The sequence below is a fragment of the Pinus tabuliformis genome, chromosome 8, assembly GCF_031772625.1.
Source record: "Pinus tabuliformis cultivar Carrire ecotype Pingquan chromosome 8, CPIR1, whole genome shotgun sequence".
Lineage (NCBI taxonomy): Eukaryota > Viridiplantae > Streptophyta > Pinopsida > Pinales > Pinaceae > Pinus > Pinus tabuliformis.
This window is the reverse complement of record NC_142294.1, coordinates 12,074,428-12,091,321: the sequence shown is the minus strand read 5'-3', so window position 1 is coordinate 12,091,321 and position 16,894 is coordinate 12,074,428. Positions and strand designations below refer to the sequence as shown.

Below are 16,894 nucleotides of genomic sequence, written 5' to 3'. Positions count from 1 at the left end.
CTTCCAATACACCATCAGGTTTGATGATTGATCTATCTGCAAGTTGCAGCAAAGTAGATGTAAAGAGAAGGTTAGGAAGCTTTAACTGATCCATGGTCTGTCTACTCATGATGTTGATAGCGGCTCCTAAGTCAATCAAGGTATTTGGGATTTCAACCCCATTAATATGAGTTTTAACAATAGGGCTACCGGGATCCACATACTTTTGCATGGTGATCTTACCCATCATAATGTCTGCAATTTTTCCAACTAGATGTATCCTTTTGGTATCTCTGGTTTTCTTTCCTGTTTTTTTCAAACTCAACTCCTTTATTGTCTTTGCTAGGATGGGAATTTCCTTAATGGCTGTTAACAAGGGAATCTTGATACAGACATTTTTCAATTCATCTAGAAAGTTGTAGTCAGGCAACCAAATTTGTTTTTCCACCCCCCTGGTCAATTTGTAACCTTTCAGGGAAAGGCGGTGTAGTTGAAGATGTAGGTTGCTCAACTAAGGGAGTTGATTCTTTTTCTTTAATGTTTGGATTTTGAAGGGATGCTTCAGAACCCTTATTAGCTTTAAGAGATTCTTCCTCAAAAATGCTTGGCTGTTGAACACTTGTAGAAGGTTGATCTAGGATTCTACCTGATCTGAGTTGTACTTCATTGAGAGGAACAACCATATAGGTAGGGAATGGTTGACCTTCTATCACATAAGCATTTTGAGGATTCCTATTATTTGGATTGGGTAATGGCTGAGAGGGAAGTTGATTTGGCTTCTGCTGGGAGAGTTGAGAATTTTGATTTTGTGGAGGAGGTTGTTGTTGTTGAGGGTATGGCAATGATAATTGTTGACCTTGATTTGGAAGTTGGGGAGCTTGCTGATTCTGAAATGATGGAGGATATTGATAGAATTGAGCAAATCTCGCATAAGGATTTTGCATGCTTTGCAACCATGCTTGAAAAGCATTTTGTGGTTGAGGCCAAGGTTGTTGCCAAGGATTCCAATTTGGTTGGGATTGAGAATTCATAGGGTTGTTAAACCCTTGATTCTGTTGTCCTTGCCAAGGTCTCCTTGCAATAAAACAAAGAGATTCAAGCGTACTTGGATCTTCTTGAAAGACTGATTTGAGCCCAGGGATTGAAGGACAATCCTTGGTCTCATGGGTTTCTGAGCAAATTACACATGTTTCCACAACTTGTGCTTCCAAGGGACATTCCCTTAAAGCATGCTTCTTTCTACACTTCGGGAAAAAGATAGTCATAGCCTCAGCTTCTGCTTTTTGTTTATTTTGAATCTTAAGGGTATTAATTTGTTCACTAAGACTCCCTAAGATGTCAGTTTTAAATTCATCCAGCATATTACCGATTTCAGCCCTACTCACTGATCCTGTTGCAGATTTATTTGCCCTAAGGAGAGAAGGATCTCTAGGCCCTTTTTGAGTTTTTGATTTGCCCCTTGAGAGATGGATACAAAGTTCTGCTATATCATTGAGAGAAAGTTGAGAAATATCCCCTTTCCCCATCATGTTTAAGATATCTATCCATTCATCCCTAATGGCTTTTAATAAGAGGGCTTTTAAGGTCTCTTCATCCAAGGTACTCATTTTTGCTCTTTTTAAGTTATATTGAAATCTCTCAAGTAAATCTTCTAAGCTCTCATCTTCTTTTTGCATCATTTTAAAAACCTCGTCCTTGTGATTAGTAGGCATACAATAGTCCAAATACCTATCCAAAAAGGTTTGTTTCATTTCATCCCGAGTCCTAATGGATTGAGTAAGTAACCCCATGAACCATTTCAAAGCTTGATCTTTTAATGTTGATGGGAACAGCTTGAGTTTCTGAGTATCATCCAGATAGTCATAGGTTCGAAACACAACTTCAAATTCAAACAAGAATGTTTCAGGGTCCTCAGTTCTTAACCCATGAAAATTTGGGAGGACGGATGGTGATATGTTTTTCATGGTGGCTCGGGAATCCTCATTAACAATGGGAAACCCAAATGAGTTATCCCCATCTCTATTTCCTCCAATGGGACCTCTACCTCCTCCATTATTATTGTTATTTCCTCCTCCTCCTCTACCTCTACCTCTACCACCTCCTTCTTCCTCTGCCATGATGATTCTCCTAGGGATTTCAAAATCTTCTGGTTCTTCTACAAAGGGTGAATGAGAAGAGATTTCTCCTTCTTCTTCAGGTGAGTCTATTTCCTCAATTACAATTGGTTTTCCTGTAGGAGAAAGAGAAGAGTCTCTTCCTGGTTCAAACTCAATAGAAGGTGTAGGAGAGTCAACTCTTGGCTCTTGAATTCCAGGAATTCTAGGACTAGGAGTTTCGGTTGGAGATAAGGGAGGTGTCTCTTGTCTATCTCTTGAAGCAGATGGACTTGTAAAAATTGAACTTCGAGCTCTAGCTAAAAACCTTCCCCTAGAATCTCTAGCTCTATGCATGTCATTTTTTATTTTACCTTCAAGTCAAGTTAATAGTTCTTTTTCTGATCTTCCAGGTCACTCTAGGTGCAAGAAGAGAGCATACTCAAGAAACTATTAAATCAATAACTTTCTCCTTTCTGATCCTCCAGATCACTTTGAAGTGCAAGAGGAGAGCATACTTAGATAGGCTATTAACTTCTTTTCTTGAAATTTTATGTTTTTTTTTTTTTTTAAGAATATGGCTACTTAATTTCACTTCCCCGGCAACGGCGCCAAAATGTTTAGTCAATTTAGTGTTATCTAAATTGCTAGTATTAATTGTCAACCCGGGGCTCGTAAGCTGATGAAGTGAAGGTGTACTATATGTACTTAAGCAACCTCTTAGAGTTTTTTTTTTATCGTTGGGGGTGTTGTTTGTGGTTAATTTATCTTCCTAAGATGAAGTGGTGATCTATAAACAGATGAGTGATAGTGTGTGTGGAGTGAATCCTAAATGAGTGAGAGTGTGTGATTAGTGATCTCTAACTACTTGCTTGAAAGGAAATGCTTGAAAGAAATAAATAACTTGAAATCACTTGAAAGCAAATAACCACTTCCAATGGCACTAGACACCATCCATGCTGCTGCAAAATAAAAGAAAAGAAAGTCACTTTTAAAACCAAAGATAATGATTATCTCTCCCTAACTCCCTGCTTCAAACACATAGTGCTGTGTAAAGCACGATTAGGAAGTAGCTCAAGTTGAATTAGAAAAGTGATTAAAAATAAGAAAAATCTACTTTAAAGACTAGTGATAACGTTTTGCTCTTTCTAACTCTCTACTTCTGCCATATGTACTATGCAAAGTATGATTAGAAAGTAGTGAAAGATTAGTCTAAAAAGCACTCAAAGCCAACTGCAAGTTAGTGGTATTCTGATCCTTAAAAGATAACAATTTATGATAAAAGATCATTCATGTGTTAGCAGAACTTTGAGAAATAAGACTAAAAATCAGCTACAAAAACAAAGGCAGCAACTTGAACCTGTCAACTTCAAATACCATTAGTTTGTAAAGCAAATACACAAACATAAAAACAAATCCCGGGCTAAAAAAAACCTGCAAGGAAATAATACTGATCAGCTTGAAAGAAAAGAAATCAAATCAATCAAACTATACATGTTTAAAGAAATGCTGAATGAGAAAATAAAGAAATGCTGAACATAAAATACTTTACAGAGGCTAACATGAACAGGGGCCCTCCATTCATTCAGCCACAAGAAGACTTAAGGAACTGAAAGCTTCAAAACAGCACTGTTTCTATTGCTCCATTTGCAGAAATGTACAAAACAGAGTGCTAGAACAGCACTATAAAAACAGAGTTTACAAATGCTCTTAAAATTATCACAAGTTCAGAAAGTACAGCAGCTAAAAAGTAAAATAAGCGTACGCAGACGCAAGTATATATAGGCATCTGAAGGATGGCCTAACACGTACAGCTAATAACTGAAAAACAACTAACTGTAATGCGTATTTAAGGTTCATTGACACATCATAAGGCTGCGTGGATGAGCTGGAGGTTCTGTCGTCATGGGCAATGAATCCAGTGTTGGATCATGTCCCCTACCGCCTGCAAAACGTGGACAAGTCACCGTTTGAGCTGACGTGACCTAACAGCTTACAATCACCGTTAAGCTGCCTTTATTTGACCGTAACTTGACCAGTTTTGACCGGAGGTACAGATGACGTGGATGGTTGAACAAATGGCACAGGAACCTCGAGCACGTTGATACCTAAGTGCCCATGTGGCTCATTTGACAAACTGACACGTGGAACCTTGAGTTTAACAAAAAGGCTGCGGGATCATCAGATGGCTGCGGGGTCGCTGAATGGCTGCGGGATTGCCAGACAGCTGCGGAATTCCTGCAAGTAAGTCAAAATCTAAACAAAACAGTCACCCATTAGCAAAACTCACTTGATCATGCTTAATGACACCTAATGTAATGATCTGGGTGGTTTTACAGTGAAAATGAGGCAAAAGTGAAGAAAAGATGAGGAAAAACTGAGGAAAATGGTAGACAAGTAGGTGTAAAGTAGAGGCTCTACACCCCTTAAGCCAGTTCATCGGGATGAGCGCAGGATATCATGGTCAAACCCCAAAGTCAACCACAGGATTGTCGCCGGAACGAAATCTGAGTTTCATCAAAACCTTATCGATTTGCTTTCGGAATATAAAATCGAAGGTTTAGCGATATAGTTAGTTAGAATAAAGATATTTAGGCTTAAATTACTCATGATTGTTATGCCAAAGACTTGTTATAAAAACTATGGCCGCACTGTGATTTGGTGCGCGCCGGATGATGTAATTTTGAAACAGTTTGTTAAATTTCGTTTGCAAGCAATATAACTGGTTTCGTGTGTGTATAAGTTGCGTTTATTGGAGATTTTGGATCAGATCTGTGGAGGACCCACTATGACCAGTGACAGGTCTTTAATCAAATGAAATTAGATTTCTTTTTATTCCTTTGAATACTCTATTTTTGTGTGAGAAATGCAGTATGATGAGTTCACCAGTGAATTGTTATATGCATGAGTACTTCCATCTGCTTTATACCTAGTTTAATCTGCTATTTGAATTTCTTTTTACCTGGTACAACATGGTTCTTTCATTTGCTTTTTATCTAGAGTAGTCCAATTGTGTTTACTTCATAAGTATAGATGTTGTTCAGAATATCTTGTTTGAATGAAATTGAATAAGTAAAAGTGTGAGAGCCTTCTTCTTAACAATTGAATTCAGACAGTACTTCTTTATAGTTTGATAAAATAGATTTCTCTTGCACTTAGTGAATTAGAACTGCAACCTAAAGATTCAAGACAAAAATCCAAAATAATCTAACACAAGTAGAATTTAGAGTCACTCTCATATCATCCATAAATTGATTCAATAGAGAATAACTCCTAAGTTGATAGCTTTAAGGATTGAGACATTAATATAATCAACGACACCATCTCTATACCAATTTTAAGTTTGGACCCTAACATAATGACATAAGGAATAACTTCTAGCACATATAGTGCACCTGTACTTCATCAGTACACGCACCCTGGTTGAGAATTTATGATTGACAATTTAAAGACATTAAATTGACCAAACAAGGTTCTCTTAGGTGGAGGGAATTGACTATGAGGAGACTTTTGCTCCAGTAGCAAGGCACTCTTCCATCATATCAATTCTAGCACTTGCAGCGTAGATGGGATAGAAGATCCGACAGATGGATGTGAAGACAACATTCCTCAATGGAGTTATTGAGGAGGATGTGTACATTGAAAACTAGAAGGTTTTAAGACCTTTGATAGAGAGTCACATGTGTGCAGACCCAACCAAGCATTGTATGGATTGAAGCAAGCGCCATGTGCTTGTTGCACTAGGATAGACAACTATCTCACCAGGTTGGGCTTCACTAAAAGTGAAGCAAATGAAAACCTTTCTCATATTGTTGTTGAAGGTAGTTTATTGAGTATAGTATTATATTTTGATGTTTTAAATTTAACCGGTGATGAGAAGTTGATCATCTATTGCAAGAGAATTTGAGATGAAGGACATTGGACTCATGCATTATTTCCTCGGTTTGGAAGTGTGACAAGGAGATGGGGAACTGTTTGTCTCTTAGGGAAGATACAAACCCATCGAGAGTAGCAAGCCCATGGACACTCCTCTAGCAGGCAGTTGGAGGAAAGATGATGCCACTCCAGGTGAGGAAGTGGAGGGTACCATATATAGGAAGATTATGGGTTCACTTAGGTATTTGGTGAACACATGACCAAACATGTGTTATGTATTTAACCAACTTAGTCAAGCAATGGTTAAGCCAACCAAACCGTATTGGAAGGCAGCAAAGCATGTGTTGAGATACCTTAGAGGCACTACTTAGTTTGGACATTGGTAAAGATGAATAGAGGGAGTAAAGTTTTAAGGCTTCATAGATGCATATTAGGTGGGGAGCCCATTAGACAAGAAGAGCACATCAAGAGGAATTTTTAGTGTTGAGTCAGTAATGGTTTCTTGGTACAGCAGGAAGCAAATATCTATTGCACTCAGCTCAGCAGAATCAGAGTACATGGCTGCAAGTCAAGCAACATGTGAGGTGATATGGATGAGAAAGATTCTTGTTGGGTTATTTGGTCAGATGATGGATCCTACTGTGATTTACTATGATAATCAAAGTTGTATTAAACTCTCCGAGAATCTTTTATTTCATTATCGATCCAATCATATCGACATCTGGTATCACCATCTACAAGATTGTTTGCAAAGGTGGATTATGTTGTTGGAGTACATTCCTCCAGAGGAACAAGATGCATAGCTTTTGATAAAGGCTTTTTCAAAGGGAAAATTAGAGTTCCATAGAGGTAGGATAGGCATATTAGATAATCCCTTTCTTGCTAAGAGGGAGTGTTGAAAATGTAGCAAGAAAATCTAGTTTTAACTTTGCCTTGGTCGAACTAGATTAAAATTTGAATTTCAATTTCAGTAAAATAATTGGAGGTAGTTAACTGACGTGACATGCCACTTGTCACTCAATTAACTCAGTTAATTCGAGTTGGAGACACTTGAGTTCATTTTAGTGTAATTGATTTCTAATTTCTAGCAATCTATTTTAGTTAATTTGAGTTATTTTGAGTTAAACTAGTTCTAACTGTTAGAGAACTTGTGGAGGGTCCACTAGTGGGGTGTGTACCTCAGTGATCAACCATTTAACTCATTAATTAGCCCAAAATAATTGATGCATGCAGAGAACTCGAGTTACCCAGTTGATATTGGAGTTCAAGGGAAGTGTACTATCAGTTGTAGACTATTATGAAGTGTACAGGTGGTGCATGCAGTCAGAGAAGGGCCTAAAGGAATTGTGCAATTCTCAATGAGGAATTTCCTAATTAATAGGGGCCTAATTCCTCAAGGAACAATGCAAGGAAATAGGAGCTTGGCAAGCAAGAAAATTAGTTAAGTGTTGGCCAGGGTCAATCTGTGAAGTAGAGAGATAGACTATACTAGTGCAGAGGTTGCTTAGCGTTGATCAAGCATTGTATTTCTTCTTTATTTTTTTATTAATCCAATACAGATAGGAAGGGATTTTGAGAAGTTTCTTTCCCCTAGATAAATATATGTGTATGTGTATTGAATCATGTCACATGTTTATTATTTCCTTTCTCAATCATGAATTGCTTTCTGCAAATGAGTAGAGTATATTCAAGTTTTATGTTTTAGTAAATTACATGAGCAGTTTTGAATCTACATAGAATTTCTATAGTTGGGACCTCTCCTTTCGAGGTTGATGGTCTCCCTTTTCAAAACATTAGGGACACTTCTTCTACCAGAAGACTAACAAATTCTTACCAGATTTGGAATTGTTCGAAGAACTGCATTAAGTGTTATAGGTTGAGACCCCAAAGGTCTCCATTTTCACAACATTAGGGCACACTTCCTCTAGCATAATCCTTTAGCTTCTAACCAGATTTGAAATTGTTCCAGGAACTGCACTAAGTGTTCCAGTGTTGGTGGTCATCCTTAAACCATAATCAGTTGAGACCTCAAGTTCTCCAGCCTCATACCATATTTCAGAGAGCATATTAAGCTAATTGTTGCCATGTATCTTTGCATTATTATTACAACTCTCTTCTTGGACTCATATATACCCATTCAGATTAAGGGGGGAATTATGGACACCTAATCCACTAAGGGTTTTGGATGTGGAATGTGAACAGTCATTAGAGTCCAAGAGACCACTTGGTATATGAAAACCAAGGGTCATAAAAATTATATAAATGTATATCATTGTGAATAGTAAATACATTCAACGATTATCTTATATGTTGTCTATTATTTCATGTGAGTTAAACACCACCACATAAAAGTCATAAATCAAAGAAGAAGTGTGTATCTATCCCCTATGTAAAAGGGTTTGTTCTCGTAGAATTTGATTTTTCAAAAGACAGAGACCACATCCTCAAATATAGGTCATGGTTTGAGGACCAGGTAAGATTATGCATGAAACCTTAGTTACCAACCTTTGATCCTACCACACAAAATCTTCTCCATCCTAATCTAGGTGTGATTCCCCAACTTTCCTCTCTACTTCTATAGTTTTGATTCTCTACAAACTGTTAGAAATTCCATTGGAAAATTTTTCTTTTGAGGATTAGAAACATCAAGAGGCACATCGCTATGTATAGCTAAATATGCATGAACATGGACTTCAACAAGGGCTTTCCAATGGAGATTAAGTTGGTGGCCAAAGACTACACATGGTCCTTACCTCTCAACTACAAGCAGGTTGCATTCAAGGGTAGATCCCATTTCCGAATAAGCGAGATAGTAACTGAACAATCTGTAAAGGATCGAAATGATGGCCAACCAAGAAGGCCCTTTAAAATGGATTTCCGCCCCTCTCAGGTCTTGCCTCCCACAAATCTCACCCTTAGTTGTAGTCAAATAAATGGATTACCTTAAAGGATTCCCCCGTTATATTAATTATAAAAAAGGCCCCGAGATCATGGAACAAAGATTACAAGTTTGTTAATCTATAAAGTGTCTCCCCCTTCCATCCTAGTGATTTCATATGTAGTTGAGAACTGTATCTACTTCAACGACAATGGTCTCATCTAGAGACTCAATGGTTGATAGCCAAAGTTCATATAGCTTCACAAATGAATATCCACCTCTTGGAAGCCATAAATCAAGGAAGAAGCTTTTATCTACCCATGGGAAAAAGGGTTTATCAATCTAGAATTCTATTTTCCAAAATATAAAGACCACATCCTCAACTCTTGGCCATGTTTCTGGGGAAAGGTGGGCTTATACAAGAAGTCTTTGTTCCCAATCTTTGATCCTACTACAAACACTTTTTCCTTTGCCTCAATCTAGGTTAGACTCCACAACCTTCCTCTCTAATTCTATAGGTTTGATTCACTACAAGCTATTGGAATTTCTATTGGATGATTTCAATTTACAAAATTGGAAATGACAAGGAGGTACATCACTAGGTACACCCAAATATGTACAAACACTGACATCAATAATGGATTTCTAGTGGAGATCAAGTTGGTAGCTAAAGACTACATCTGGTCTCAACCTATTAATTATGAGGAGGTTGCATTTAGGTACATATTTTGCTTCAAAATAGCTCAATATGAAAAAGTTCAAAAAGAGGGTCAACCTAGAAGACCTCTATGAAGCCAACTTCACAGAATGAGGCCTGGGAGGAGCATCACCTCATTAGCAAAGGTCCAACCCTGACCAAAGAAGATGGATAATCTCAAACACCCCACCCCTAACCTCCCCTTCCTCCCTCCCCCTACCAAATCCCTTTCATAACCCCCAAAAAAGCACCTCTAGGTACATCCCAACAAAAAATTGAAGACATAGCACCTCACATAGACCCCCTCTTCTAGGAAGCTACCCTCAGTCATCCAAAGCAAGGGATAGACCATCGATCTTTGTAACATAGTGTCGCTAAGTACATATCCTTGAATCCCCTCCTCAATACTCAAACCCTCTTTCCAACATGTCTCAAAAGGTGGAAGCAATGGCAAGCAATGATCGAAGAAGAGAAAGAGCATAACATCTTAGTAGTAGTGTTGGAGGAAGGAACCAAGGAATAATTAGAGGAAGAAGAGCTACATAAGCCCATGATGTCCCTCTAGGAACAACAAGAGGAATGCTTAAAAGTCACCAAAAAAATGATTTCCAAACTTTCTTTGGCATCTCCAATCTATATGACTCAACACTAACATAAAAAATATGTTATAATCAACACTAATTTATTGATTTGTTTTTTGATCAATAGATTAGAAATTACTCATATACCTTTGAGAAACATAAATATACCGATAAAAGAAATTCTATATAATGGAAATCCCCTACATCATAAGAGTATATAAAAGCTCTCATTTAATTAAAATTTATCTTAATCGATATCAACTGAAATTAAAACTCTCCTTTAAATAAATGAAGTAGTTAAACTTTTGACTCAATATATCATTTTTATATATTAATAAAAAATAAAATAAAATATTATTCTTTCCCATCAAAATTCAAACTTTTAAATATTTAAATCACAAAATCAATTTATAATTTCTTTTTTTTTCGTTTAAAAAATAAATAAATTGTATTCTTTCTCATCAACATTCAAACCTTAAATATATGCCCCTTCATAGTCAATGTGTCCATATAGCATTTATGTGATTGGCGTGTATAATTATAAATATTGAAAAAAAATTATTAACTTATTACAAAATAATGTAATAGATCCAACTTCCAAAATAATGCTCCACAATGTGAATAATAAATCATCCAATTTTAACTTTTCTGTTGGAGTGGAATTTTAAGTCAGTCCAACTCCATTTCTGAGGTTATTGATATTAGTTTGTAATTTTAAGTAAATGATGGTTAATAGTATATTTAATTTTTTTAGTAAATGGTGATTAAAAGTGCATTTAAATTCTCAACTTAGCTCCAATACTATTTCTGAGGTTACTAAAAGTTTTACTCTTGGAGTGGAATTAAAAGTTAGTTGAATTCCATTTACGAGGTTATTGATATCAATAGTTTATATTTTTGAATAAAGGATGACTAAGAGTATATTTAAATTTTCATTTTAGTTCCAATATCATTAAAGTTATGATATTGATAGTTTATTAGAGTAAAAGATAATTAATAAATTTTAAATAGAAAATATAATTGAATTTTGATTATAATAAATTGGAAAAGTTAAAAGTAAAAAAATTGTATTTATATAAAATTATTTATTTATTATAATAGGTATAAATAATAATATGAATTATACAAAGTGATTTTAGTTATTATGAGTTTTATTAGGATATATATATATATATATATTTTATTTGATTTATTTATTATATTTAGAGGAATTGGTAATTGATAGGATATTAATTTCAATCTTTATTACTGTATTTTTAGGCAAATCTATATGCATCCTAACGCATAGTTTACATGGCTTAGTGAGAGGCATTCAAACCTTGAAACTACATATTTCACAAAAACTTCATATCATAGTGATCTTTGTCAATCCAGCGACCACATAGAGAATATTATAATATAAAATTGATTCCATTTATGACTACTATAAATGTATCCTCTTATTCCTACCCGCAACATAAAAAGATAGTTGAAATTTATCTCCAACTAACTTGATTTACACCCCAAAACTATATAAAATAAAATAATTTATTATAAAAATTAAATTTATAAAAAATTAATTATTTTTTTGAAAATTGAACTATTTATTATTTAAAAATTTAAATTTGAGAACACTATAAAATATAAAAATTTATCAAGATAATAAATATTTATTTTAAAACAAATTTACATTTATTATTATGATTTTAGTTATATAATCTAAATTAGTTAGTTTTTATGGAATTTAGTTTCCATCCCATCCAGATTCAAATCTCATTAAACAAAAATTGAAAATAAAAATTACTTTTAAAAATTATACCAAAAAACATCTAATAAAAATAAAATAAAAACATTATAAAAAAAATATAAAAAAAACATCTAAACTCGAATGATCTTAGTCATCTTAAAAAACAACATTTTATTTAACATTAAAATTAACCCTAACCTAAACTGGTATATAATTTATTGTAAAAACACAAATAACAATAACAACAAAAATAACATTAAAATTAACCCGTAAAAACACAAATAACAATAACAACAAAAATGAAAACACTTTTGAACAAAGAAATATTAGAATATAAAGTATTAGCATTTGCTTTGAAAATAACAACCAGGCTATAATGAAATGTGGAATTTAATTTTTTTTAATTAAAGTGCATTGAAAAAAGGTTGTATCGATTCGAAATATAATTGTTTAAAAGAAGTTGGTTAGGTTCCCAAGCAAATTGTTTTTGATAAAGCAGAAATTTTAATTTTATAATTAAGATTGAAAATCACGCCATCTCACCACAAAGTAATTGGTTTATTTTTATAAATGATAGTTTTTTTAACTATTGGTTTATTTTTATAAATTAGAGTTTTTTTATTTTAGGAATAATAGTGATACGGAGTTGTTTATCAATCTCCTAAATTTTTAGGAGATTCACTATATATATATATATTTTTTATGGTGAAAATAGATTCAGCACTATTAAAAACTCGAGACACCCAAAATCTTGAAGTTTGGTAATTGTAATTGAGATTTAAAAAAAAAATCGTCAAATTCTACTAAAATTGTGCCTAACTTCCATTATTTTCTGGGCAAATTTGTAGCCTCATTAGCCTACACAATATTGATATTAATATTTTATCCAATTACTAATGATATTAATAATTTATCCAATTACTTATAACATGGGTGGTTGAGATATTTATAATTTACTAATTTAAAATTAAGGAATAAAGTATAATTAATTATTAATGAAAGTTTGATTAATTAGTAAAGTGAAAGCATTTTTATTAATAATGAAAGTCATTATAACAAATTAATAATTTTACATAGTTTCGTTTTACATAGTGGAGGTTTATGTTTTAGTTGTTCTAATGTTACTTTTTTGTCGTTGTGGACTTTTAGCGCAACTTTGCCTCTAGAATCTTGTTGATATCATGTCTTAGTTCTCCCTACACTAAGTTGATCACACCATTGACTTGCCACTTCAATGTCCCATGAGTTCAATACAACAGATTTCTATTGGATGGCAATTGTGTCCTTCGTTGTGACTTTGTCTTACACCATTGGTCCTGCCCACTAGAATGAATTTATGCTCATCTCAAGTCTTACCTTCCCCAATTTTTAGCTCCAATTGTGGCTAAACCCATGGTGTACCTTCAAGGATGCCCTCATTTCTAGTAGTCATATGACCAAGGTCATGAACAAATCTTGTGGCCTTTTATGGTCTCTAAAGTGCTTTCCTCTTCTTTTATAATGCCAAATCTCATAGGCTTTCACAAATAGAGATCCACCACATAAAAATTGTAAGTCAAGGGAGAAGCTTCTATCCATCACTATGTAAAATAGTTTGTCAATGTTGAATTTCATTTGTCAGAAGATAAAGACCACATCCTCAGGTTTACACCATGGTGCTAGGACAAGGTAGACTTATGCATGAAGCCCCATTTACCAACCTTTCATTCTAATACAAGCACTCTTTCCGTTGTCCTATTTTAGGTGAGATTCCCCAACTTTCCTCTCCAATTCAATGGTTTTAGTCACAGTACAAATTATTAGAAATTTCGTTGGCAAATTCTAAAATTGGATTAGAAATAACAAGGAGGAGCATCATTACCTCTCGAATACAAGCATGTTATTGAAGGATAGAACCTACTTCAAAATAGGTTGTATAGCAACTCAACAACATATAAAGACTCAATAAAAAAGGCCAACCTAGAAGACCCTCTAAGAAGCCAACTTTATGGGATGGAGCTTTGGAGGAGCATCACCTCATCAACAAATATCCACCCCTAATCCATTAAGAAAGCCAACCTCCAAACCCTCGCCCCCTTTCCACCCCACCAAAACCCTCAAAAGGCACCTTTGGGTATGCCCCAAAGAAAAGAAAAAGATATAACACCTCAATCAATCTTCCTCTCCCATAAAGCTCCCCTTAGCTAGTGAAAGCAAGAGTTAGATCATTAATCTTTACAACAAGTATAAACAAAAACTTCTCATTGTTTAAATCATTTCTCCATCCTAACTCAAAAATGAGAGAGCACTGAAGAAAAAAAATAAAAAAATAAACATCCCAACGATGATATTAAAAACTGACCAACCAAAAACAATTAAAAAAAAAAGCTTCATGAACACGTGATGTACCTCTTCAAATAATGAATGGATTCACCAAAATAATCCAAAGTCATAGTAGCTCTAGCCAAAGGAATCTATTCTAACATGTATTGCTTTAATAACTTGTTTTGTGGTCCATTGGTTTATAATTACTCATATATCTTCGAGACACCATATTAATATAATATTTATATAGAATTTATTGATTTTCGGTTGCTTTGAAATGGGATGTAATTAACACACATTATAACATTTAATGGATAAATAAAAGTAAATACTAATAATAATACTAGTACGGTAAGAAGTCCCGATGAATAGCAGCCCCTACACCGTTATCGAACCTGTCGATATCGTCAAACCAACTGTTCACCATTTTCGAAGGACGGACATCAAAAGCATTTCCTTGTAAATAAAATCCCGCGGGGGTACACTTTACCTAAAATTTTGTGAGAACCTATCTAGCCAACTATCTTTCACATGGATGCATGTTTGGCCGTCCGATATAGGAGAATCGACGGTTGGCAGAGCATCGGGTCCCAAGGATTTAGGTGATGTCACGAGGTGGCCCACCGTCACTGAGGTCGGTGTACAAAAGTTTTTAATGTCTCGTCACTGAAGAACAAAAGCCAGTCGACAAGCGACACCACAGAGAGAACGTGGTTACACTGGCGCTTTCCATCTTTCCCTTCTCTCTGAGAACAGAAGAGCAAGAACTGGTGATTTGAGGTGGGTTTGTGGCCAAAAACTGAAAATGAGAATGGAGGGGATCAGTCACATGGGACTGGGCTTATGGGCGATCTTCACACTGGTTCTCATGTCGGGTGCAGGGGTTGAAGCTTACGAGAATTACACAGTCGGAGACAAGCTGGGATGGTACGACGATATCATGAAGCCCACTGTCAATTATGCCAAGTGGGCTGCTGGCAAAAATTTCAGCCTGGGAGACTTCTTAAGTGAGTGCAATCACAGATCCAATTTGCAATTCTCAATTTTATTTTTCCTGAATTTCGAGATTTGAGTTTTATTTGTATGATTTACATAATATTTTACATCTAATGGTTCCTTGAACTAGACTGACGGTTCTCTAAACTAGACTTACTCTACTTGACTGACTCTACTTTTATAGTTTACATAATACTTCATAACAAAACAATTACCCATCGCAATGCCCAATTTAGCTGCGGCAAGAACTAAAATCTTTGAACTTCTTGTGTGCAGTATTCAACACGGACACGAACCATACAGTGGTTCAGACTTCCAACCAGACCGTATACACGACCTGCGACGTCAATGACGACGCTGACGACCTCATCGAGTGGTCCAGTTCGGATCCGTCGGCCAACGCGCAGCCGACGACGGTGTCGGTACCCCTGGTGAAGGAGGGCATCAACTATTTCTTTTCCAACTATTATGACGGATGGCAATGCGCCAAAGGAGGCCAGAAGTTCCAGATCAACGTGACTCACGGGCAGGGGCTCCCTCCTGCCCTCATGGTTCCTCCAGCCGCTCCCGCCGCTCCCTCTCCCTCTACCGACGATGGCACGGACGTACCTGCCATCACAAATGTACCTGCCGTCACAGGTCCCGTCGCCAACACAACCCCCGACACGACCAGCGACACAGACTCTGCATCCGACGCTGCGGCAAGAATTGATGGTTTATTCGTCACAGTGGCCCTTCTGTTAATATTGCCGTTCTCTGTAATTTATTGATTTTTATAGCAGAGATCTGATTCAAAGGATTATGCTAGGCTTGCTATTATGCCCATGGAGTTTCCAAGAATTTAGTGTTGGGCAAGTTGCAGATCGACATTTTTAGGCTATTCTTTTATATATGTTGTTTTGTGACTAAAAATGTGTAGCTTCCTATCCATTCATTCATGGCTCTGTACGGATCTCTGTGTGCTTGAGCAGAATAATGAATTTGATATGTAAATGATTCATCATAACACAATGCATCTGAAATTCTACAGGTTATATATTGAATTCTACTTTTTTACGCTGCAGGTTGAAAAGGGTTCTTAAGTGAGTTGAGTGAAAATTTATTTTATTTTATTTGGGTGTTGTTTAATTATTTTACATTTTGAGTTGTAATTTTTGGTTATTTAAAATTTCTTGAATAGATTCAGTATTTCCAATATTTTTTGGAAAATTTAAATTATATAAAGTTTATTGTCATTTCAGCAAATTCAACTTTAATCGTGGAAAATTTATTGTCATTTCAACAAATTCCTACTCAATTTTGAGCAAAATTAACAAGAAAATAGAACTAAACAACAGAGAAATTTGAACTTTAGACATTAGACTGCTGCAATTTCCGCCCTGAGTGGAACCACCAATGGCTTGTAGCTCAGTGACCCAAGGCTATCTATTGCCAGATCTACCTTCTATCGGATCGATATGAGGTTCGGATTACATGTAGTGATTTGGCACTTAATACAGATGCTCTAGCTGGATTTCCAGATCTATGGTTCCAACCGCATGGCATTATTGATAAATTGGGTTAACCACCTAAATTGGAGTCGCCCTTTCTCCTGTGCCATAACCTTACTGCTCTGAGATTTGGTACAGTCAGTCTTTATCTTTGGTTGCAGTGTTGGATGCTAGTGCAGAGAATCATGGAAGAAGTATTAAAGGAGGGTTGAGAAAAAGAATAGTGAGAGTAGGGCGCTCAACTCAGGTTTTGTTGCCATGCTAGTTGAAGTGT

General features: G+C 35.6%; 1 protein-coding gene across 1 annotated transcript; it reads left to right on the top strand.

Moving 5' to 3' along the window:
• The first annotated feature begins 14,808 nt into the window (after nt 1-14,808).
• Nucleotides 14,809-16,186, top strand: LOC149233918 (early nodulin-like protein 18). Its single transcript, XM_089371685.1, has 2 exons — nt 14,809-15,141; nt 15,407-16,186. Exons 1-2 carry the CDS (start codon nt 14,940-14,942, stop codon nt 15,898-15,900), a joined length of 696 nt encoding a protein of 231 aa, XP_089227811.1. The 5' UTR covers nt 14,809-14,939; the 3' UTR covers nt 15,901-16,186.
• The last annotated feature ends 708 nt before the right edge of the window (nt 16,187-16,894 follow it).